The sequence below is a fragment of the Saccostrea cucullata genome, unplaced genomic scaffold (assembly GCF_032062105.1).
Source record: "Saccostrea cucullata isolate Sc308-1 unplaced genomic scaffold, CSIRO_AGI_Scuc_v1 ctg784, whole genome shotgun sequence".
Classification (NCBI taxonomy): domain Eukaryota; kingdom Metazoa; phylum Mollusca; class Bivalvia; order Ostreida; family Ostreidae; genus Saccostrea; species Saccostrea cuccullata.
Genome location: NW_026935833.1, coordinates 31,666 through 58,353, shown reverse-complemented (window position 1 = coordinate 58,353; position 26,688 = coordinate 31,666). Strand labels below are relative to the sequence as shown.

Below are 26,688 nucleotides of genomic sequence, written 5' to 3'. Positions count from 1 at the left end.
TGTACTTTTAAATGTACATAGAAATAGTGTTTTCCCCAGAAACAGTAAAGCCATGGTTAGACAAATAGAAGGAAGAAACTACAGCTGATAGTAAAGATTCAAATTTGTTCAATCATGACAACCCAACCCCTGGGAGCTACAATGGACATTCACAGTTTAATATGGAAATGCATGAGAAAATCTTTAAAGAGTCTTTTCCTCAACAACAGCAAATTTATATTACTTATATTTATAAGGAAGCATAGATTGAAGTTTGTTCAAATCCTGACCCCTTGGGGTAAGATTGGGTCGTAAACAGTGATCCAAGTTTTAAATGAAAATATGTGGGATAAAAAATGTGTTGATGAAGAACAGAATGCATAGCCACAGTTACTCAGGTGAGTGCTTTGGCCCATGAGCCTATTGTATTGTATACACGTACAATTAAAAAGAAATGCCAAGGAAGGATAATTTTTAATATTTATTGCCACTTAGACATTACATTAACTGTAAAATTGATTAGCCTTGAAAACTAGAAGGCACAGACAGAAAATTGTTCAAGAAATTACAAGAGAGGGTTGTTTGTAACATTCATGAAAATATATCATCTATAAATCAATAACTGATAGCTTAACTCATTTTAGCAAAAATTAATTGCAATATTGATTTTTAAATACATGTACAATAGTTTATAACTGTACAAAATAGATATTAAATAATGTAAAGGCTGTTCCATGAAGTTATAGCACTCTTAAATATTTGTTAATGCTGAATTATATAATTATAAGCTAAAGGAAAATATTTGTATCAATTGTATGCATCCACACTATGCTAATACCTTTCAGCCTTTTTTGGAACATACTACATATAATAAAAAAAATGCATTTATAAAAATATTTTCAATGATTATGTAAAAGTCTTTGAGGGTTAAGAAATAGCTCTTCCTTTACCTACATTTTGAGCTCAGTTAAAAATACACATTTTTAACCTTGGCAATACATGAACCTAGATGGTACATACATCAAGTGTAAATATATAAATTGTTAAATAAACCAAATCAGATTCTACAGGAACTGATTTAGTTGTCAAATGGTCTGAACAATAACACATTCAGAAAACAATAACAAATAAATTCACTGTTATAACAATACAACAACTTTCAACAATATGACATGAAGGCATTCAACAAGATTGGATAAATGGCACTGATATTTGAAGAGTTATCTGTATATGGTTGTGGGAAAACTATTCCTGTTTTAAAAGAATGGCAGGCAAAAGTTTGTTTATATTGTCTATGATTTCCCACAGACTAATTTAATTTAATTGCTTCTTCATAAATGGTAATGTCCCAGACAGAGGAATGTACTAGTATATGACTGCTGCGGAACTTTGTGATCCGCAGTCAAACAGATAAATATCCTAACACTTTACTGGGGGAGGGGGGGGGGATAATATCATTATACAAGAATAGTTCATATTACAGAATAATAATCATAAAGTAACAAATTATTTTCTTTTAAATAACAACCTTACAAAAATAATGTACAAATATACATACATGTAAATATATAATATCATGGTCATGTACATAAAAAATCTTCATTGCATGCTTTTTAGTTTTAAATAATCTTTTTACAGATCAATTTAAATTCTTTTCCTTCATAAATACAACATATTCCTCCTTTTTAAATTATTTTGATTTTTGAAGAAAATACGGTAATTTTTGGAAAGTTTTTAACTCAAATTCAGACAGCTCAAAACAGTAGAGAAATTATAATGTTTGACACACACATTCAGAGTTGATTTAAAAACAAAACAATTTTTAATAAATCAAATTCACTTTTTACTGTTAATCCTATTCATAAATTACTCCAATAGAGAACTACATCAGGACTAGTAGTGTAAAATGTAAAATGTATACAACAAAAGTAATAAAATACAAAAATGATAAAAATGAACGGTAGAAATTGATTGCGTATTTTGGTTATGGGTTCTTCAAAATAATGTACATATAAAAATAAAATTGACAGAAGTCAGCATTCATTGTGATATTTATAGTATGATGAATGCAAGCTTAAATGTTAGCTTTAATCTTGTGATACATGACTTTAACATTTGAACACTGTGGTTTCTTGATGATTACATGTAATATCAAGTTTATGATATAGAACTGTATTGTTCATGAAGATTTGTTTTTACATTTTCTATGTTAAGTTTGTTCCATCTGTTGTATAGTTTTGACTCCAAGTGATATATACATGTATGTAACTTGTACGCATTTGAAAAGAAAATGTATATAGAGATGGTTAAAAATAACTTGTAATAAAGAAATTGAAACATTGATATGCAAAAAAAAAATTAAATCTCTTTTCCCTACACCCCATGAGTTTGAGGGTCACAACATGTGTATAAGCTTTTTACATTTTTTTTCAGATACAGAGGTTACTGAATTTTTTATTTCTAACTAACTTAGCTATTTGTTGTTATTGTCAAATTTTTAAAGACTCTTTTACAAAGCTTAATTCAGAGAGGTATAATCATTCTATTCTGAAAAGATTGTCAAAAATTTCTATACATAGATATGCGTATTGAAAGATCAAGATGAGTAAAATATGAGAATTTGAGGAGGATGAGATAGAAAACACTTAAATGAGTCTTAACTTGGAAAATATAAACAGAATGAAAAGAAATAAAGCTCAATGCCAATAACATGATAAAAAGTAACAACTGATATGCACAATAAAAACGGCACTTGAAATGTACTAAAAAGAAAAGACTAAAAAAAAGTACTATACTTGTCTTGGTAAATGTATTTGGGAGGTCAAGTATTAGCTGGATTTGAACAAATAATACAAAAATAATCTTGCAAAAAACTTTGGAATCATCATTGTTCATGGGGGACCAATGTTCATGGATTTCATGGGTCATCCTTGCTCGTGGATTCAATTCTTAATGAACATAACTTTGTCATTGTATGGGTTCATTGACTAATCTGAATATCTGAATTACTCACAAACTTTCATGAAACAGTCAAAATTTGGTTGCCCAAAAACATTGATCCCAATGAATTAAAATGATTCCACAATAGACTGTTCAACATCAAATTCGCAAAACCTAACAGGATACAGTGTTTGAACATTTCAGGAATGTTTACACAAACATTACTGTTAAAAGAGAAATAACTCTAAGGAAAAATTAATTTGAAAAAATTCCCTAATCAAGAAACTGTATCTTGGGAATTTTCAGCATTATTTTCAGCATTACTTTCAGCATTATTTTCAGTATTACTTTCAGCATTATTTTCAGCATTACTTTCACTTTTCAGCTCGTAGGAGACCAAGCTTGGCCGATTATCGTCCACTTTTGGTTTGAGTTTGAATGCTCTCATCATGGCAGCAAGTCCTCGGAACTTTCTAAATTTAACTTTACCGCCACCATGGCGACGTTTCTTTAATCTCCCCGCGTACACATCTTTGTCATGAGGCACGCGTCTACCAAACTTCCACAACAGGACCCCGAAGGTCACAAATGCCGCAACTGCAGGAATAAAAGCAATGAGTTTGATTGCGATATGATACCCATTATAGCGAGCATTCATCACCGTGTCCCCAGCTAGGTAGGTGGCGTTGGTGTTGGGGTTAATGGTTACGGATCTATAACTGTAGGACAGCTGGGTCTCATTGAAGGTCTTTAAGCTGTACTCGTCTGTCACACTGTGGATCTTACCATCAGAATCCACGTACTGACCATAGTCAAACGGATAATAAAAGATCTGGTTCTTCCACATGTTCAGATCCAAGATCATGACTAGAAATAGGATTCCATAGTTAAACCACTTTCCTACAATTGCATGAAAACACAGATTGTTAATGCATGTCCATTCATCTTTATTCTTGGAGAATTCAAAATAATTTAATTTAACAATTAAAGAATACATGTATATTTTAATTAATTGTTACAGTAATTTTTTTTATTTCTCAATAAATTGTACATACAGGTCACAGATATTTTTATACAACTAGAAATATGTCTATAGGTCATGGGTTGCCTGTCCAAGGTTCATAATTAATGCAATGTGATGCATCTCAATGCAACAAGAAAGAATCTACAGCTTGCTTTCTTCTTGAAGAATAGTAAGGTCAAGGTCACAAAGAAGGTAAGGTCAGAAAATTATGACACAATTGGATACCCCTTTCTAAATTGTATTTAAGGAATAACTGTCTAATTTTTTGGTTTCATGATGTGACCAATCGATTGGCTTGCGTGATAATTTGCTTAAACGCCAAAGGCATTTATGCATAAAATTATCAAGCAAGCCAATATGATTGATCATCATCACGAAACAAAAAAATCTGACAGTTATTCCTTACATTTACAGTCTCTTGATTCCACCAATCCACATGCTACAAGCCCCAACCTCTGTCTCTATTTTTTCCCGCCCCGCACATAATTTTTTTTTTAACCATGCCTATCAATGAACCAATAAATTTATGTAGAAATAAAGTATTTTACACTTTGTAATTTTATCTTGGACAAAGACATTGGAAATGTAAATATTAGTGTATGAAGTTGGATAAAAATATCATGCTATGATATCTTTTAACTGGTAAAGTAAAAGGTCCTGTGATATGACCACGCTTTATTACCTGTGATATGGACCTGCCACACCTCCCTTTTCAGACATTTAGGAATGTCGAATTTGATGTGAGCAGTATTAATACCAGGAAGTTTTATATCTATTGCACTCACAAAATGGGGGAAATCCCAGTCCTGAAACAGAGAGAGAATTATGTAATAATTAATTTATCTTTTTAGAATTCCAGACCACCTGGAACCTGTGAAAGCATTTTAAAATCAAACTCTCCATCAAATGTTATTAGTACTACTAGTGTAAATGAAACCCTGGCTTAAAGAAAACATTTTATTTAGAACACGATAATTCTTTAAATTTCTTTCTAATTTTTGCCAAATTAAAAAAAATTCTCTTGAATGAAAGATAAAATTTCAATTTATCCCAATTTACTCAAACTGTTTTGGCAAATCCTCTGCCAAAACAGGCACTAATGCATATAGTTGTTAAAACAAACAAATTAATGCACTCAGAATAAGTTATTAACTGGAACCAACTTTTCCCTGTGTAAATTTGTAACCACAATATGTTTAATAAATCAAGCTACTATCCCAAATGCCTGGGAATTTTCTCATTAAACCAAAATTATATTACACCAACTTCCATGCATACCATTTATTGGAAGCTCAAATTACATCAGATTTTTCCAATATGTATACAGTATTACTCCAGAGTCATATTCTGTGGCGTATGTATCTCTTACATGTACATAAGATTATATGGAAATGAAATTTTGCTAGTTTAAGCAAGATGACTGCATGCAGATTGACATAAGCCAATTTTTGTCCCTTTGGCTACAGACATATTGGTATGCTGGTATGTCAATACTGTCTAGCACACATAATCAAATATATCAATTTAGTGGCTTTCTTACATCATTCCTGTAGCACGCATCAAATAGGGTGAAAATATCGAGAACTTTGAGCAACCCAATACATGTATTTATCATTTTTTAGGTGAATAGTTTTAGTACTTAGATATATATGTATAATTGATAAGAGTATACTTCAAACTTATTGATAAGGATCTGTTGTAAGGCAGATAACTTAAAAATCTTCTGTCTCTTAAATTATCCAAAAAGAAGAGGTGCAGACCAGTCAAGATTTGCACTACCATAGATATTTTCACGGTGAAAAATCTCACTTCTGATACACATGCATTTCACAGTTAAAAATTTGCTTTCAAAATATACAAGAGGCCCAAGGGCCTTGAATCGCTCTTCTGATAAATTGTACAATCTATCACTTCTATTAGAAGCCTCCAACTCTATTAGTATCATAAGACCCAAAATGGATCAACTTACAAAGTTTGATAATATTTAGCCAGTTAAGACTGAAGATGTTATAATATAATTATAAAATACCTAAGTAGGTCACAGTGACCTACCTTTTGATTGAAATTTTCTGAGGACTCAAGATACATTAATTGACAAAGACTGATGATTCTGATTAAATAAGTACCTGAGATATTCAAAGGTAGGTCACCATGACCTACTTTTTGGTCAACATTCTCTGAAAACCCAAGATGCATCAACTGACAAAGTTTGATGATTCTAAGTCAATTAGTACCAGAGATAATTAAATATAGCCATCAAATGTCAAAAGTAGGTCACGGTGACCTACTTTTTGGTCGACGTTATCCAAAAACCCAAGATGCCTAAACTGACAAAATTTGATGATTCTAAGCTAATAAGTACCTGAGATGTTCAAAAGTAGGTCACCGTGACCTACTTCTTGTTGGACATTCAATGAAACCCTAAGATGCCTCAACTGACAAAGTTTGATGATTCCGAGCCAATAAGTACCAGATGTCACATAATTAAATATAGCCATAAAATGTCAAAAGTAGGTCACAGTGACCTATTTTTTGGTCGACGTTCTCCAAAAACCCAAGGTGCCTAAACTGACAAAGTTAGATGATTCTAAGCTAATACTTACCTGAGATATTCAAAAGTAGGTCACCGTGACCTACTTTTTATTCAACATTCTCCGAAAACCCAAGTTGCCTCAACTGATAAAGTTTGATGATTCTTAGCCAATAAGTGCCTGTGGATACTTAAATATAGCCATAAAATGTCAAAAGTAGGTCACTGTGACCTACTTTTTGGTCGACAATCTCCAAAAACCCAAGATACATCAACTGACAAAGTTTGATGATTTTAGGTCAATAAGTACCCGAGATACTTAATTATAGCCACAAAATGTCAAAAGTAGGTCACCATGACCTACTTTTTTGTTGTCACTCTCTCAAAACCCAAGATGCATTAACTCACAAAGTTTGATGATTCTAAGCCTATGAGTACCGGAGATACTTAAATAAAGCCATAAAATGTCAAAAGTAGGTCACCATAACCTACTTTTTGGTCATCACTCTCCGAAAACCAAATATGCATCGACTCACAAAGTTTGATGATTCTAAGCCAATAAATACCTAAGATACTTAAATATAGCCATAAAATGTTGAAAGTAGGTCATCGTGACCTACATTTTGGTCAACATTTTTCAAAGACCCAAGATGCATCTACTGACCAAGTTTGATGATCGTAGGTCTGAAGGTAATCAAAATATGCATTTTAAACAATTTGAAAACAAATGTTGGCAAAATTCAAAAAGTAGGTCACAGTGACCTACTTTTTCATAAATATGTTTTAAGGTCCCAAGATGCACCAAAGTACAAGATTTGATGATTCTAAACCTCCCAGTGTCTGAAATAATGGGATTTAATGTTTTTAAAAAGATAAGTCATAAAGTTCAAAAAGTAGGTCACGATGTCCTAATTTTAAGTTGACATTGTTCGAGGACCCAAGATGCATCAACTGACAAAGTTTGATGAATATAGGCTTTAAAGTGTCCAAAATATGCCTTCAAATCAATTTGAAAACAAATCCCCGCAAAATTTGAAAAGTAGGTCACCATGACCTACTTTTTAGTTAACATGATGTGAAGTCGTAAGATGCATCAACTTACAAGATTTGATGATCCTAGTCCTTATAGTAAGCAAAATATACACATTTTTATTACTTGTAAATTTAGGTCAACTTTGAAGTGACCTTGAGACCACGCCCTTTGCCCCAGGGTAATTCCCCATGCAAATTTTAATCTTTGACATATCCTGATCCTTGTATGTAAGTTTGGTGAAAATCTGCCTGGTGGTTATGGAGAAGAAGATTTTTTAGCAACCAGTACTTTTGGTTTTGTTTTCCTGATTATCTCCCCTTGTTTAAGGGTCCCAACCCTTATTTTAGTATAAATGGTAGCCCTTGGGCCAAGGATACCCTGTGACAAATTTGGTAATGATTGGCCAAGGGGTTCTTGAGTTATGGCCCATACTCTAAAAAGTTTACGCACACCGCACAAAGAGCCATAGCATTAGCTTTTTGAGCCTTTGGCTCAGAAGAGCTAACAATAGATAAATTACAGTATTTTATTTACTTTTAAAAATGCAATAATTAAAATGCTACTCTACCTGTAGAACAATGAAAATATCCATCACAAGAATGAAAGAAGCAAGCATGGCCCTGGACACCTCATTACTGTGGAGAAAGTCGCGGTTCAGTTTGTCCCACTGTATGTAGTCTGTGGCGATCACCAGCACCACGATAAAGGAGGCCAGCGTGGTGATGGTCCAGAACAGGATGATGCGGCGGTAACCTGTATTCCACCACCGGCGTGCACCTACGGCCCATTTGGGGTACAATTTTTCCTGGAGCATCATGTCTGTCACCTATAAATACCGTAAATCTGGAAATTTTTGCTGTAAAATTTTTTTTAGCAAATTTGCGACTTCATTGCATTCGCAAAAATATTTTTCTTAAATATAAATTACCAATAAGAAAATGTAAACAAAGCAGTGGTCATTCGCAAAATTTTGAAACGTAAAAATTAATCAACAGCATTTTGACCCGAATTCGCAAAATAAAATCGACGTAAAAATTTCCAGATTTACGGTAGGTATATTGCCAATTTAAACTAAATCTTAGCAATGTTAAAGTTCTAATACCAGTTTATTTAACCCATTCAGAAATGTAATGCTTATTCTCCATGTAACTTCAATAGATATATCTGACTAGATCAGTAGATGACTGTTATAATATGTTTTCTAGGAAAGAAACGGATCATCCATCCTTAACGCACAGTTTACGCTTAAGATGAACAATGGTACTATATACTCATAGCACTTGGTTACCAACATTAGAATTTTATTATCTTGGAGTGAATGGGTCTGAAATCTGAAGATTTTAGATATTGATTGTAGAATTTAGAAAAAATATGTGGTTTATACTTCCAGTATGATAATAATAATACAGATTTTACAGAGATGTAATTACCATCCAGGCGGTAAAGAAGTCACCACACCAGGTGCCAGTGGCAGCCATCTTCATGAAGATGGAGTTAGAGACCCCCATAAGGTCGGAGATTCTGTAATCCTCCGTGTCGCTACCTCCGATCATCAGGAAGGCGTTGTAGATCCAGGAGAAGATGAAGACGCTGATCAGTGTCGTCAGGAACATGACCATGAAGGAGCCCATGTCGTCCTCAAACATCCTCAGGCGACAGAGGCGGTCTACAATAGCCATGGTAGATTATAGTACTGGGTAAAAGTGGAGATTGTTAGTTTCAGATATGAAATCTGTTCATGTACATTATCATTTCCTTTGGGCATTGAATAAACTATTGTTATATAAAAACTTGAATGTAATTTAAACATTTCATTCAGCCCAATAATAATCACTTGGAACTTTATGATTTTTTAAAAAAATCTTCTTTTTAAATGGTCATGATGGTTTATTTATCATGCAAGTTATTAGCAAAAATAATATGACAAAAGTACAATAAAATCAGGTTCAAGGTGTTTTCATTTTAAATGGCCATAGTGAATTAGTGAGTTTTCATCCTTCCTTTCTTAAACAGCTAATATCTAAAACTTAATTTCTAGTAAAAAAAATTGAATTAAATTGGTCTCCACGTGATGTTAACGTAAAAATAATTTTATTGACAATTAATTCAATTATAACATGCAACATGCTTTACACATTCAAATAAAGTGTTTTTCTATAAAGAAAATAAATCAGTCTAGTCATCATATCCAACTTAATTAATTCAACAAAAAGTCCAGATCCTTTGCTTTAGAGTAAAAAACATTAAATTACCTTACAACATAGACAGCTGCTAATAAAATTGGCATCAAGATATATATTTCTATTGAATCTACCATTTGAACAAGAGGCCCATGGGCCACATTGCTCACCTGAGCACATGGGCTAGTTAAAAAACACAAATCAGCTTAATATTAAAAAGCTTACTTGTTGGGGGAGGGGGGTTTGAATTTTCTATTACTTGAGAATGTCAATATATCAATAAAGCATACATGTATAATTTCACCATACTTGAAAAGAAAGTTTTTAAAGATTTTTCCAGTATATATCTTGATCTCCCATTGTGACCCCTCATGAACCCCCTCCCCTCCCCCCTCCCAGACATTATTTGAATAAATTTAAATTTTCACTACTTGCAGATGCTTACAAGTCAATTTGACTAAACACAATTTTTCTGCTCTGGAGAAGATTTTTTTCCTATATTCTGTGTACATTATATATACAAAACCTCTGATCCTTCATTGTGGCCACACCTTAACCCCCATGGTCATGCATGATTTGAACAAACTTGAATCTACACTACCTGAGGATGCTTCCACATGAGTTTCATCTTTCCTGGCCCAATGGGCCTGGACAAGAAGATTTTTAAAGATTTTTCCTATATATTCCCATGTAATACTTTGATCAGCCATTGTGACTCTGCCTACCCACCGGGGTCATGATTTGAACAAACTTGAATATACACTACCTGGGGATGCTTCCACATGAGTTTCATCTTTTTGGCCCAATGGTTCTGGACAAGAAGATTTTTAAAGATTTTCCTTATATATTCCTATGTAAAACTTTGAGCAGCCATTGTGACCCTGTCTACCCCTGGGGTTATGATTTGAATTAACTTGAATGTACACTATCTGAAAATGCAGCCACATGAGTTTCATCTTTCCTGGCCCAATGGTTCTGGAGAAGAAGATTTTTAAAAGATACCATTAATTTTACATTAATTCATAATTATCTCCCCTTGGAAGAGGACTTGACCCTTCATTTGAAGAAACTTGAATCCCCTTCACCCAAGGATGCTTTGTGGCAAGTTTGGATAAATTGGCTCAGTGGTTCTTGAGAGGAAGTCAAAAATGTGAAAAGTTTACAGATGGACGGACAGACTGACTACAGACAAAATGTGATCAGAAAAGCTCACTTGAGCTTTCAGCTCAGGTGAGCTAAAATGTTAATCTAAGTCATGTTAGTCATGACAAGCTAGCTTACATTTCTTTAACATGTTTGACAAATGCCAAAATAATTTTCATTTTGACTATGAGTCAAGTCAAACAAACATTAAGTTCATTCAGGGAGATAAGGTTCTATTTCATATCAAATACAACAATCTAAGAACAGTTTCATATATTAAATACAACAAATAAACCAATATACAACATCATCTTTCAAATAACTTCATTTTACACTAAATGTTAAAATCATTCCTTCCATCTAAATTACTAAAATATTGATTTCATTTTCAAACATGCATGCACATTGCACAAAATAATAATTTTTTTTTCCTGGATCTGGTGAAAAGGGGGGGGGGCATTAAATCTCATTCATCAGTCTGTCTGTCAGTCTCTCACAAAACCTTTAACCTTGGTCATAACTTTTGAATGAGAAGAGATAGACTAGTGCTTTCATATTTCACATGTAAATTAATTGTGACAAGACCTTTCAAAATACACTTTGGTTTTTGACCCCGTGACCCTTAACCTTGAAGTCTGACCTACTTTTCAAAAATTTTAACATTAATTTAAGTAGATCATAACATTTGAAAGAGAAAAGATAGGACTTTCAAATTACACTTGTATATTACCTGTGACAAGGCCTTTCTAAATATACATGTACTATTAATTTTGACCCTGTGACCTTAAAGTTTGACCTAATTCAAAAATGTTTTTTTCTTTCCTTATAACTTTTGATAAGCCTTTCATAATTGACATGTGCATTACCTAGCTGTGTCATGATGTTTCTGAGCACGCTATGATTTTTGATTGCTTGACCTTGACTTTCATATTTCATTATTTTACACAATTTTTCATTTTTTTGTTTTACTTTGGTGATTTCTTTAGAATGACATATGATAGGGAATTCAAATTTGACACAATAATTGGCATCCTATCTACTAAAGACACTGAAAGTGGGAAACCACAATTCTTTGAATTTGCTTTGTTTTATTTCTGGATTGGGATGCTTTTACCATGCATTTTCTAAGGTCTGAACTCATGTACCTGCATAACAATTAAATAAGTTTTTTTTTAAAAGTCTTTAACAAATTGTCTTCGAATCAAATAATATATAATATTAAGGTCATGCCTGGGGCAGAACATCAATATAAGAGGAGGGGGTGGCTGAAGGTTTATGATTTAAAACATCTGAAACATATTTAACATGTTCAAGCATTAACTCCTTGATTTAGAATAATAAGCTAGGTTGGCATTCCTATACTTTGAATCATTTTGCTGAGGTTTGGTCAGACCAAAATTAACCAGATCTGAAATATGGGAGTCAATCTTTCTGCACACAAAACTTGAATGTTCAAACAACAGCATGACAAAATGTAAACATGCACTGGATGAATATAGGTCCATATAGTAGAATTTTGTTAGTTACAGATGTATATGCATTTGATGGTAGTTTACTTCCAACATTTCAAAATAATTTTAAAAATTGTCATTGAAATTAAAATTTATATTACCCACTATACAATATTTGTAAAAACATTTGTACAAAGGGCTAATTGACCTTGACATTCATCTGAGTATCTTAAACAAGATCTCTTTAAAATATCCTGCTGGGAGTAAAAAAATAGCTAATTTTTTTTCTTTTAATTTTTTTTGGTGGTAATTTACAGGTTCAGAGAAAGTCTAGAACTATGAAATTGTCTAATTTTTACCCATCCCCAATTAATGTTCCTTTAAGCTGGTTAAAATACCATTTGGGGTAAAAAAAAAATGTTTACAGATATATATAACACAAACAAAAAAAAGTTGGCAAAAAGTCATCAGAAAGACTCAGATGACTCAATAAAATCTGATTAATTGAATTGATTCTGTTCCATATTAGCCAAGGGCACTGTCAGTTAAAGTAAATATATTGAGTATTAAGAGCTAGCATGTATTAATACATGTACATACTCAATATTTACATTATTTCCAGTATCCAAGGTATTAGCAAAATGTACGAGTCATTTTAAAATTTATCAATTAAATAAAGATTAATGTTGAAAAAAAAAAATTAAAGAAAAAGATACCCACTGAAAAATAATCCATGCACTACCAATTTCCCGATCACAATTCCAATCAAAATCGCAGACAGCCACAGGAAAACCTTGAGAAGACTCCAAGCATTGGGAGCGTACCTAGTACCCACAAAAGCAAAGTCGTTCCCCACCAATGGAATGGTGCATTCCTTCATAGAATGGGCCACTGGATCCTCAGCATAAATCAGAAAATTACAGAAAGTCACAAAGTAGGCTATGAAGAGCCTGAAGTAAGGATGCTGAAAGTGGTACTGGAAATTCTTCTTAGGCATGAAGTAGGACCAAACGGAGGCTGAGTCCACCTCATCCTTATCTTCGCTCCTCTTCTTCGTCCTCTCCAGGTCCTCTTTGGTCACCGAGAAGATCCCCTCCTCCACGTCATGGACCCTCTTCTGGAAGTCTTTCTCTTGTAGAGAGAGCTTCTTATTGTCTAATTTGAACCTCACTTCCGATTCCTTTCCTGTGACATCACTTCCTTCCTCTAGCCTGTCCTTTGATTTATTTGAGGTGAAGGCTGCCAATACTTTTGTTTTCATACCAGCCAGTCTTCCATTTTGACTTTTACCCTGTTGTTCTGTGTCATTCTGATTTGAGTCTGTTTGTGAATCTTCTGAATTTGCTGGGACGATTTCGTCTTTTGAGGGTTCCTGTTTTGGTTTATCAGGACTGCTTCTCTCTGTTTTGTTCTCTGAGGTTTCTTTACTTGACATGTCTACATCTGGCTTGTTGTTAACTGGTTCTTGGTCACTTGCTTCCTTATTTCCTGTAAAGATAAATTAAAACCATTGTCACATTACCTTGTTATATATATATATATATAGATGAAAAGAAGCAGATATTATAAGATTACAGAAGTGCTTTCTGAAAGCATACACTTTCATTGTATTTTAAAAATCCACTCAATCTAAACATTTGTGAATATACTTTTAAGGGAATACACTTAAAAAAAAACAACACCAGTTTGTATTATCACCAAAACCCAAACTTCAACTGGAATCTTTCACTAAAACATAGTATGTAAATATATAGCTGGAGGCAAACAATCATGGATAATTAAAATATAAGCACCAAGTTCAGTGGTGGTTTAAAAAAAATTAGATCCTGCTGATAGTGAATGTACTAAAATTAGTTCTTTAAAAAATAATCTTCTATCTTAGCGATTACCATAATATTTTTGTGAAGTTTAAAAGGATATCCATCTACAATGAAATATGCACCAAATTTTTGACTGAAATATATGTTTCAGTATATCTAATATGGTAATTAACTTAAAATATTTTTTTTTCTAATAGCATCTTTTAATTTATGCATATTTAAGAACACGACTCAAATCCTGTTTAAAGCATACATGTATAAAGGACTGTATTTATGACTGCTTACAATATATTTAAGGCATTTAGTAAAATTTGTCAGTTTTTATCCATGAAGGATCAATGGCTAACTGATACATTTCCTCCCAGTATTGCTCTTCCTATAAAAAGTATTGTAACCTTTAAGTTCTGCAAAATCTATTGATAAAAAAACATACCAGCTGTTTCCATTTCTGTATACATTAAGATAAGCTCCACTTTGTTACCCCTCCCAAACTTCCTGTAAGATCTTATTAGCAGTATTTGAGATGGCCTTCACTGTTGACCCTCCCCCTTGTGTGCATAGCTGTATATCTTTTTTGCTTGCCCCTCTTTCAATTCATTCTGCAATATTGTTACACCCTCACCCCTGTGCTTACAAGAAGTGTTTTCCTGCCTGTCTATGAGATCCCCCCCACCTACCTGCATTTTTTTTCTGTCTCTCTACGAGATGTTTTACACTACCACCCCTGCCCACCACCCACCCCAACCCCATAAGCCTGTACTTACCAGTACTGTTTCCCTGCTTCTCTATGAGATGATCTTGGCTATTAACACTCCCTTTGTCCATGTCCTCCTCCATTGCCAAGACTTGAATCCTTTTGGATTTGGCTTTTGGTGGGTTTTGATTCTGAACAAAATAAACACATATCATCTGTTTGATTTCTCTTAAGAATTTTCTTGAAGGAATTAACCACCTGACTTTATGATCATTATTGAGCATGTTTATAGAAATGTCTGTTAATTTTTTTTATATTTCAGATGAATTCAGTAGATTGATCTGCTAGAAATATTATCCTCCTTTTCATCATGTTCATCAAGGTTTCAAATCAATTCAATGAATGAGCAAAGTAATGAAATAACACAGTTGGAAGGAGAGCTAGGGGATTAGAGATACTAATACGCCATCAGACCTGCCAACCAAAATTGATGCTGTGGGGGGTCATGACCCAACATTCAGAATTGAAATGTTGGGTCATAGCGCGCGGCGACATTTTTGGGTCATAGCGCGCGGCGACATTTTTGTTGAGGTTTGAGTAACAAAATGCTCCCAATTTTTAGGCATCAATGCAAACAGTCAAACACATGCATGTATATGTTATATTTTATTGCAGACTTGATTTTTACTTAGGACAGGTTACTTACAATTGCTTGTATAAGAACACTTTCAGATTGATAGTTAGATTCAGATACTTTTAGTTCAATAGAATTTTTGCAAAGTTTTAAAAATTTAAAAAGTTTCTGGGAAACATTGTTAGATTCTACATTAATTTTCAACATATTACACAATCAGAAAATTGTAATTAGACATATTACATTGAAAGATTAATATTGAAAAATTGCATGGGGTGGTGGTATATAAGAAATATGTGCCATCTAATTTCCTATTATTAATTTTAAAACACACACAAAAAAAATTAAATGAATCAAATACTACAAAATAAATTATGAAGGATACCTAACACCCCAAACAAAAACTTAAAATCATTAGAGTCATGATGTGACTGACAAGTGGGTATTCCCTTGTCATAGCCATTTAACAAAGAAACACAACGTACAATTAATACTACATTTTGGGAGGGGGGAGAGAAATTCAATATACTTCACTTTAGACTCTTTTGCTTTATCTTAAATTAATATCATTTTCTTTTAACCACTACACTTAACAATAATTTCAATATACGAGAGCTGATAAAATCAGCTGTTACATGTATCAGTTATGCTTTGTAGTTTCGTTTTTTTACTTTCGTTTTTAAAAAACGATCCCAATGTTTATCATATCATTGTATTTAATTAATATCTGTTTTTAATAAAATGATATTTAATTAACCTCTAAATCTATGTGGTTCACCATGCATATACCCATTCAAATGGTTACGTAATTAATCCCCTAAATGCTCCAGGCATATTACCTGTACAGCTGTGTAAGTCTGCGATCAAGCGTGAAGTGATTTCCTGTGGCTAATTATGTTCCCCAAACGGAGTTTGGGAACATATTGTTTTTACTCGGTTTCTTATTATTATTATTAAGGTCTTCCGTCTCCAACGGAAGACCTTATAGTGATTCTACTGTTTCTTATTATTATTATTATTATTTTTCATTTTTATTTTTTTTACCTTTTCAAATCGCGTTTTCTCGAAAACTACTCAATGAATTTCAGCCAAATTTTCAGGAGTTATGTGTTCTGCCATGCCATTTTGAAATATTAAAAGAATTTGGTAAAATTCACTTCCGGTCAGGAATTATTGCAAATTTTCATTTTTTCCACTAAAAATCTATTCCGTGAATGTTCTCAGAAACTATAAAAGGTAGGATTCTCAAACTTTCAGATATGATAGAGGTTGGTTCGTAGATGTGTGATAAGAACATTTCGTGTGTCGTCGCCACTTCCGGTCGTCACAGGAAGTGATTGAAAAAGGGCAATTTTTTGAACTTTTTTGTTTTTTGATATTTTTCATTGATATTAATAACATTAATAGAGACTTATTTGAGAATGATAAATATGTGATTTGATTTAGAATCGAAAATACCAACCTCGAGATATTCGCATTTAAAAATTTGAAGCGGTGGTCCCCAATGGCGTAATGGTTAGCGCATTGGATTTTCACGCTTGCGACCCGGGTTCCATCCCCCGTATGTCCGAATTTTTTTTAACACTTTTTTCATTTCGATTTTACGTTTTTCTTTCAGAATCGGACGGAAGACCTCTCGTTGCGCGCAACGAGTATCTTTTCTAGTTATTATTCTTTTTTTCTTCTTTGTTCTCCGGTACTTTTTTGTCCGCGAGTGTTCTCAGAAACTGTTCACCCAACTAAGTTAAAACCTTTTTAGGGTTAATAGGTGTCAAGTGTAGGTGTGCACAACGAAGGTCATTTTGCGCGCATACGCATGCACGTGCGTGCGCGTGAAATGAATGAAATGACTGATATACTTATTATAGCCATAACTTTTACATTTTTTATTGAAATGCTTTGAAACTCATTCTATAAGGATATATTAATAGTCTAGATAATATGACATGGTCAAATTAGCACGAACTCACGTGCATGCACGTGCGCTTCCCTCTGATTGGCTGAAACAAAGATTTCAATATCTCTTTTGTTTTTTGACGAAATGCTTTGAAATTTTAAACATAGTCATGCATTAGGATATACTACAATAAAATATATAGCAGGTATCATGAAAACACGCGCATGCACGTGCGCTGCAATCTGATTGGCTTAAACTTTAAATGGGTATAACTCCTTTGATTTTCAACCAAACAGGATGGGATTTAGAACATAGATAGACATAGTGGATTCCTACAAAAAGGTAAGGTCATCATGCACATGCATGCACGTGAGATGGGTAAAATCAAAAATACACTTGATGAAGCGTATTTTTTTAATACTTTTGGATTAAATTCTTTATTATTTTATTATATTAATGTATATAGATAGTGTAGACAAGAGAATTTGGTCATTACGAACATGCATTTACATGTGTACGCGTGCAAATGCTAAAATTTGAATATACTCGGTATACTTCAGGGAAACGTTGTTAAAGTGTAAAATGCATAGAGTTTGTCATTTTTAATGAAGCTTAAAGGGAGTATGGCACCAAAAGGGAGTTGGGGAGCGTTTGGGGAACATCTGTAACGGTTCCCGTTACAATTAGCCCTAGTTAACAGTTTTTTTTAACACCTCGGCAAACAAAGATACAATCTGTGTGCATTGAATAAACAAGATGTTCATATCCTGATTTATAGAACACAAATCGGAAATTTTAGGATGAATTTTCAGATCTTTCTTGTTGAGACAAACATGCTAAATCAATATTGGGTCAAAAAATTGGGATGATCGATTTTGCGGGTGAAAACAATGACACGCCGCGGGTCATTATAAATGGGGGGTGAGAGGTCAATTTTGCGGGTGTGACCCACCGAATGCGGGTCACTTGGCAGGTCTGACGCCATTACCACTACAGTATAAATGGTATAAGTACCTGATCTTTTTACAAAATGCAGGAAAAATACAGAAGAAAACAACATGAACAATGCTATTCTAGTTGAATTTAAATCTCATGCAACAAATTGAAGTTTTCATGCAAGAATGTTAATCTTTTATTGTACATTTTCAGTTGGTAGACAAGAATATAATATCTAACATATTGTCTAATGTGTACAGTTCTGCTAGTAATTTGAGGCATGTCTGGGTAGAAGAGTGAACATTCAGGGAATAAACTGCATCTTATTTTAAATCAGTTTCATTTATGTACCATACTCTAACCCATAGCCTAAGAAATCTTTCTAAAATGTGCATTGAGTCATCTTATTTCATGAACATCTATAAATCTAGTGAAGATCCACAGATAACAGCTAATAGCAACAATATCTACTTTTCAGACGTGAATTTGAGAGTTTTAATTGATAAACACTCTAGTGTAACACATGTATTAAAGTAAACAATAGAAATATATTAAAGTATATGTGGGAAAAGCATACTGTATAATAGTTTTAGACTTAAGAAATGCATTCAGAAAAGTAATAGCATACAGATAATTGTCTTGTGCCAAAGTGGATGGCTTATAATAACTTTCAAATAAATCACTAGTACAAAATATTTCTGAAAGTCTGCTGATCCTTTTTTCATAATTGGAACAGAAAGAATCATACAGGATACTCAGCATAAGATAAGTAAGACGTTGATCTATTAAATGTAGAATTTACAGTGAATCAAACATACAAGGATTTTTAATGAACACCTGCAAAATTCACCATGCAATACATGTGTGTATAAATAATTTCATAATAGATGAGTAAAATAACACTGCCTGTGACTACAGCATGCTACAAAAAAGGTTGCTTGTAATTCTCTTACCTAACACTTCAGAAATTTCTGTGCAACCTTAATATAAGAGTATAAGAAATAAATGCCATATGAAATATTCCCTCCTTCTTGATAAACAATATACTGTACATATAAATGGACATTTTATAACTGAAATGTTGAAATTGAATCCAAAACTTATTTGAATCCTTAAAATTTAAAACTGTTTGTCATTTATTGTATCTGTTTGTAACGTTAACTCTTAGAGAAACCAATAACACTGTATAACTGCATGAATTGGGAACGTGAATATTTCAACATGCATCGACATTTAAATCCTGCTATAAAACTGACATATATCGTCTTTTACTGCTGATCATTCTTAGTTAGATTTGTTAAATTAGTATAAGAAATTGCAAAAGTTACCAGTAGATGAAACTACATTGTACTTAATTATTATTACCAAGAATTATCATAACAAGATACTAAGTAGCACATTTTAGATTTAGCATGTTTACTTTAGAAATATTTATTTCTCATTGTTACCAGTGAAGTGATTACTTGCATCAATGACCTATCTATCTAATAATATGAACGGATCTAAATGTCATTTCAATCATGATATTTTCTGAATTCATATTATGTTACTAAGGGATTTATATCTTTAAAATAAACATGATAAATGTTAAAAATTCTCATTTTCATAAATTCTCCAAAATCAATGTTTGTCATACAATTTTAATCAGTTAAAACAAACCTTTCCCTTCCCCGACATGACTACAGGATAATCAGACATACATCAAGTCAACTAGTTATGGCCCACGCCTCATTCCATCCTTGTCAGATTTGACGGGCCATGCCCAAAGTTGTAAACAAATACGGGGTGGGGTAAAACACGTACAAACTGGAAAATAAGCAACTAGGCCTATCATTCTTAAATTTGGAAAATAAAGAAATTGATATAATACTGTTATTATGTCTAAACCTATTCTGTATTTTTTTATCTCCTCGTATTATTTATTTTTGAAGGACAATCGTCGACTATGGTAAGAGAAATGAACACACTACAATATAAAACGTGTACTTCCGCTCATAAATGACAACTTCCTGTTCGGGAACTCAGATGCTGCAGCAAGTATGTTGGTGTAATAAATCCATAAAGTAGTCATTCAAAAACAATAAGAGAAGCATGTCTGTTCAAGAAAATGGATACAAATATTTGTAAATTAATATTCTTCATAAAATACAACACGAGCTTTAAAAAATTATATGACATGCATCCTACATTCCGAGGAAATTCAAGTTTCTTTCCCGCTACCGTAGGCCATAGCTTGGTTTCACTGTAATTGCTTACTTCCACAGTAAGATTACGTAATCTTTAAGTGAGAAGCCTTCATTTTGAATATAGAAAGACATATGAGCTCGTCATGTCATCTTTAAGTTTGACTACCTCTGTACCCCTTAATCAGTTTATAATATAAATACAATATGAGCTCCTGTAGACAGACTGGGAAAACACACATGAAATGCAAACATACAGAAATACATTTTTTTAAAGCAATAATTTTGATTCAGAATGTCATGGATGAAAATTATGGGCCAATAAGTTCCTTTGCTGGTCTCTTACTAGTTAGAATAATCTATCTGTGTCTCGGTACAGGCCCTCACCACAGTTAGAATACGTCCCATATACTTGCAATGTAGCAAATCGGAGCGGATCTGCTCCGAAACGATTTTGAAGAATATAAAATGATTTGCACTGGGAATAACTACCAAAATAATCAAAACAAACCTTTTTGAGATTGCTTATGCCTTTTATCCCATAAAATAATCCATATAAATACGAAAATCCAATTAATTTTCTCAACGTTTTTCTCTCGATTCAAATTACTACATTCGGAACTCTCTAGATTGTTCCTAGTAAATGTACTATGCGAGTTATCGCCCGTGTTTCTTTCTGCTACATTACGAATACACGGAACGAATTCTATCGTTAAACCGGGTCCGTAGGACAATATCATTTTAACGATAGAACATTCTATCTAGTCTCTTACATGTGTAATGGTTTGGGCCGTGGATATCCGTTAGGGTAGCTCAGTTGGTAGAACACCTGATTAGTGATGCAAGGGTCTCAAATACATGATATCCTTCCCTGTTACACATGTTATATGACAAAAATGTTATTGGTATTGAGTTAGATATAATCTTAATTTCAAGTAATGAATCTCCTAAAAGAATTTCACTTCCAACTGAATACATATTTCCATATAAAAGAGATGTCAAATACAGGTATATTAAAATGTAATGACTCATTTAACTTTCCAATCACTGCTACAGCTATTAAGCATTAAAAAAAATCATAATTAAGAAATTATCATTTCAGAACACGATGACATGTTTCAAACTATAATAGTCTTGCAAACTATAATAGTCTTGGAGCAAAGATCATATTAAGATGAGGCGACTGAATGTTGCAAGTAAGAAGCAGGCCATTAAAGTGGTGACAGAACTCGATGCCTTCCCTAAGGTTCTGGATGACTGCCAGGAGAAGACTGCTTCAGGAGGGGGAAGTTAGTGTCATTAATGTCCCAGTCTAACTTATAGTATTCATCCCATTTTCAGTTAGTTTAGTGCCTGATTTTTTTTTTAAAAAAGGTGTTATGTTGGCTTTGATGCTTATGTAAACCATTCAATATTTTACTCCAAAAGTTGAAAACTGACATTTAATCCTTATTGAATCTAAATTATTGATTTCTAATATTCGACTATCTAAATTTTCTTTGTTGGTCTTGCAAAGTAATTCATTTATGTTTTTTTTCCATTTCAGTATCAGTTGCTGTATTTGTGGTTATATTTATTTTGGTTGTGTCAGAGATAATATACTACTCAACAACAGATCTCAAATTTGAATATGAGGTTGACACGGGTCTTGATGGGTAAGGTCCGATGTTTTAGATAAGAGGAGTGTTAAAATTATATTAAAATGCTTGTAATCAAGTAATTATTTGTGTAGTAGATTTTAAAATGTCAAAGTGAAGACTGTTTAGTTTTAAAAAATCATTGAAATGTGATTTAACATAGCAAAGTGATAAAAAGAAATAGATAAGTACAAGCTGACTTTAGTGTAGATTTACTGACATTTACTGAAAAAATAAATAAAATTCATTTGGATTGATTTTTCCCCCTGTATGCTTTCAGAAAACTGAAGCTCAACATTGACATGACAGTTGCAATGAGATGTAGTGGTAAGTTACAATGAAATGTAATTGTAGGTCACAATATTAATTGATTGTAATGGTAAGTTACAATAAAATGTAATGGTCAGTTACAATGAAATATAATGGTAAAGTAAATGTTTCCCACACCATGTTTCTAAAGCTTCTTCAACTTCATGATTACTAAAGGTTTTTGTCTATTTACAGCAATAGGAGCAGATGTCCTGGATGTAACGGGCCAGGACACACATGGCTTTGGAGAGCTGAAATACGAGGATGCTTATTTTGAACTCAGTCCAAACCAGAGACATTACCATGAGACTGTCCAGGAGATCAGCGAGTTTCTGAGATCGGAGTATCATGCTCTCCAGGATGTCATGTGGATGTCAAGGGGATTGATCGCGACATATAAAACAGGGATGCCCAAAAGGTTCTTTGTTATATGTGGGATAATTACTGTTAGCTGTAGAGAAAAGAATGATGGTTAGGTTAATAGTCATTCAGAAAGATGCAATAGACTGCTGTTAACCTGTGTTAATAATTTTTATTGAGATCAAATTTTGTGATTTTTGCAAAAATTTGATACACACTTTAGTCAATGTGTAGAATACTGGTCAGTTTCCCTCTCTTATCGTTGTGTTATGGTTGGCCTGACTCAACCACAACAGTTATCATTAAACAATATATTTTCAACTCAGAGTACACCTTTTTCAAGAATTTCCTTTCTTTAATGTACTGTAGGTACAGGTCTGTCTGGTACATAGGTTTTATTTTCTTCGTAATTTTCAGAGAGACTCCAGCTGAGGGCGACCCTGACGCCTGCCGAGTCTACGGGTCACTGGAGGTCAATAAAGTGGCTGGAAATTTTCACATCACAGCAGGAAAGTAGGTCATTTTACATTTTTTACATGTATTTTTAGTACCGGTACTTTGATTACATACTTTCATCTAAAAGATTATTCAAACAAATTTGACTGCAATAGTAAGATAATTTCTGGTACATGTACTTACATAATTTATTTGTCTATTATTTAGGTCAGTTCCAGTTTTTCCAAGAGGTCATGCTCATATTTCAATGATGGTTCATGAAAAAGGTATAAATTAAGAACACTAATACCTTGTACCTACAATAGGACTATAAACTCAGTTTTTCAATTGAATTTTTAATTTCTTGGCATTTTTCAGTCTTTTTATTAATTTAGAATCTATTAATTGCTTGTGAATATCACAAGTTTAGTAATTACAGAAGTTTATTTATTACAGACTATAACTTTTCTCATCGGATTGACCACTTTTCCTTTGGTGATTCTGTAAAAGGCATCATAAATCCCCTGGATGGAGAGGAACAAGTAACATCAGACAGTAAGTTGAATTATTGTATTACTCATACCTTAGAATAAACGACAAAGAAAACGGTCCGCCTTACCACAGTTTGGCAATACATCCACTATTTTGTAAAACTGTGGTTTAAAATTTTTTGACAAAAAAAAACAAAATAAAGGACAAATAAATGTGTTTTGGTATATTGTAGATTTCCATGTTTTTAACTACTACATAAAGATCGTACCAACTGAGGTCAGGACCTACGCAGCGGGAAACATTGACACATTCCAGTTCTCCGTCACGCAGCGGGTAAGGGAGATAACTCAGAGTTATAGAATGACATGACTTGTCTGACGGTTTCTTCAAAATATATACCACAATTAAAAAAAGTCTGTTCTGTTGAGTTGAGGTTGACATGCTAACTTCTTCATGTTATATTTTTATGAAACAAATACCATTGTAACAATCAAACACTAATATAATGGTAAATATCCCTTCTGTGCATGCAAATTTTTCAGGGAGTCCAAAATAAAAGAATTAATGTTTTTGCAATGGCTAATTTGATACAGATTATTGACTTTTTGTTTTTAGAACAGAACAATTAATCACAATAAAGGGAGTCATGGCGTGCCAGGAATATTTGTGAAATATGACCTTAATGCACTGAAAATTCGTGTCAAAGAAACACATAGACCTTTTACTCAGTTCCTAATTCGGCTGTGTGGCATTGTGGGAGGAATTTTTGCTGTCTCAGGTGAGTTATACATGTAGGTGCAGGGTTGTCCCCAAGACCTGGGGGCCAGGGAATTTCTCTGCCTATAATGGTGTAATTCCCCCGTTACTTTGGTATTCCTCCTCACTCCCCTGTTAGGAGAGGAACCCCAGTCACCCTCCTACTCTTTACATGTCCCCTGCTATTTAAATTCTTAGGGGCAACCCTGAGGTGTATGCACCATGAATGATTTTATGAAGCAGTATAGCAAAAATGGTGCCTCAAAGAAATTTTAATTTATTACAATTAATTTTTGGGGGGATCAGATTTGGGAAAGTGTGATAAGCATGAATTTCAAACATTAGCATATGTTTGTTTTTAAACTTGTTGTTACTTAGGTTGAGAATTCCATATTTAGGTGGGACTAAGTTGGTCATATGTTGTCAAATTCATGATAAGTAACTGAATGCCTATGGATTCTCAATCTCATTGCTCATTTTGTCACAGGAATGATACACAACTGGACAGAATTCTTTGTGGAGGTGGTGTGTTGTAAATACAAACTTGGAAAATATAAAACTAAAGACATCATAACTGACAGCACAGGTACAGCACCGATATCACTCACAGAAAACACGTCCAGCAGTTTACCTAACGTCAATTTATTCTCCTCCCCAACCAGCTGACACCAGGTGGACCACAACTAGATCTGATCAAGGATGGTGTCCCTTTATTGTAAACTAAAGATTTTTGTGCATTTTTATATGCATGAACATGTACATTTCTTGTGTATTTATATGTTAATGCATCGAAATGATTTTTTTTTTTGGAATTATAAGAGAATATCTGCATTCATTTCATGGTTATGTTATTAATTAACAATTAATTTTTTTTTCCCAAAAATCCAACCATTGAGGATAATTATAATATGATATAAAATTTGCTACAAATAACATAGGTTAACATTGTGTTTATGATTTTATGATGCAAATGTTGGGATTTTGTTCATTCTTGTATATTACAATGTATATGTTTTTTTTTTCATTTTGTGCTCTTGCTCAATCAGAAAAAAGTTATTTCATATAAAATACAAGTATTATTTATTTGTGCCATTGGAATAGAAATCCTGTTTGCCTATAATGCTGCAGAGAATTTACATGTTTTAGCATAAAATTCTTTTTGATTAAATTTATTTTATCTTTTCTTTAGTTCACATTTCATACTTTTATGAGTTGCTAACTGTTCCAATACAAAATTTAAAAATATGTCATGTATCAGGATGCAAATAGAAGGTCAACTGCTGAATTTTTTTGATACATTAAAGTATTTTTTTTAGCATTGTGTATGTATGTCTGCTACCAAAGCTGGATAGTATTGTTGTTGTAGGTACACTGAGGTATTTATGTTTTACACGTACAATGCATTTAATTCCATTTAGGTTTTGTAGGCTTTAAGTGTATATGGCTTATTTTGTATATACCGAGCATTTGGAGAATTTATATACATGTATGATTGCAATTACACATACCATCCGTTCATTATACTGTAATCATAAAGGTGTATATATATGCATGGCATGAAAATTTTATTTGATTTTTGGGAGATTTATATCATAAATTTGAAATATATGTATGCATCGAGGTAAAAAAGAATTGATTGTTCACAGATTCTTATTAAATAACATCAAAAAGAAACTTCTTGATTGTCACTGTTTTGATGTTGAGGATGTATATATTGATGATTGCTAGGTATGGTGCATCCTTAACAGTCAGGGCTCCTAAATGTAGTTGTGCAATTGGGACTGCTGACAATCTTCATTCAACATTTTATGGACTGACTGAAGTGATGTCTTTTGGGGGTTTGGAGATATTACGCATCTTTCATGAAATACTTATTTCTTGACCAATCACATTAAACTTTTCAGTGAAAAATAATCTCGTTTACATGTACGTCATTGTGTTAATTGCTAACCTGGATAGTGTGAGAATAATTTCTGGATAAATCATAATAATTTGATATCAAAATTATAAATGAGGTTTCAGGATATATATTACCTATATTTACACAAAAGTTCAGCCCCCCCCCCCTCAATATACCCAGTATACTTTAAAATTAAGAACTGAAACTAAGATGGGCCTGAAAATTCAGCTTTTACCAGGCTACTATCAAATACCCAAAACCGGCAAAGAACAATTCTTTAAAAAAAGTCCTGCTACATTGTATATACAAAAAGTTTACAATAAAATTAATATACAATCTTTTCTATTATTTATTA

The 26,688-nt window shown here is 33.0% G+C and overlaps 2 protein-coding genes across 2 annotated transcripts; one reads left to right on the top strand and one right to left on the bottom strand.

Annotated features, from left to right (window-relative positions):
* Window positions 1-850: 850 nt before the first annotated feature.
* On the bottom strand, window positions 851-20,060 carry LOC134243879 (transmembrane protein 117-like). Its single transcript, XM_062726106.1, has 8 exons — window positions 19,921-20,060; window positions 19,215-19,241; window positions 14,865-14,985; window positions 13,001-13,768; window positions 8,937-9,172; window positions 8,075-8,332; window positions 4,626-4,749; window positions 851-3,819 (listed from the first exon to the last, which is right to left on the bottom strand). The coding sequence occupies exons 3-8, from the start codon at window positions 14,935-14,937 to the stop codon at window positions 3,197-3,199; spliced, it is 2,082 nt and encodes a 693-aa protein (XP_062582090.1). The 5' UTR covers window positions 14,938-14,985; window positions 19,215-19,241; window positions 19,921-20,060; the 3' UTR covers window positions 851-3,196.
* Window positions 20,061-20,184: 124 nt separating this feature from the next.
* LOC134243880 (endoplasmic reticulum-Golgi intermediate compartment protein 2-like) lies at window positions 20,185-26,107 on the top strand. Its single transcript, XM_062726107.1, has 11 exons — window positions 20,185-20,298; window positions 21,547-21,733; window positions 21,991-22,099; window positions 22,362-22,408; window positions 22,586-22,808; window positions 23,168-23,263; window positions 23,414-23,472; window positions 23,642-23,740; window positions 23,910-24,010; window positions 24,293-24,455; window positions 24,921-26,107. Exons 2-11 carry the CDS (start codon window positions 21,619-21,621, stop codon window positions 25,097-25,099), a joined length of 1,191 nt encoding a protein of 396 aa, XP_062582091.1. The 5' UTR covers window positions 20,185-20,298; window positions 21,547-21,618; the 3' UTR covers window positions 25,100-26,107.
* Window positions 26,108-26,688: the final 581 nt, after the last annotated feature.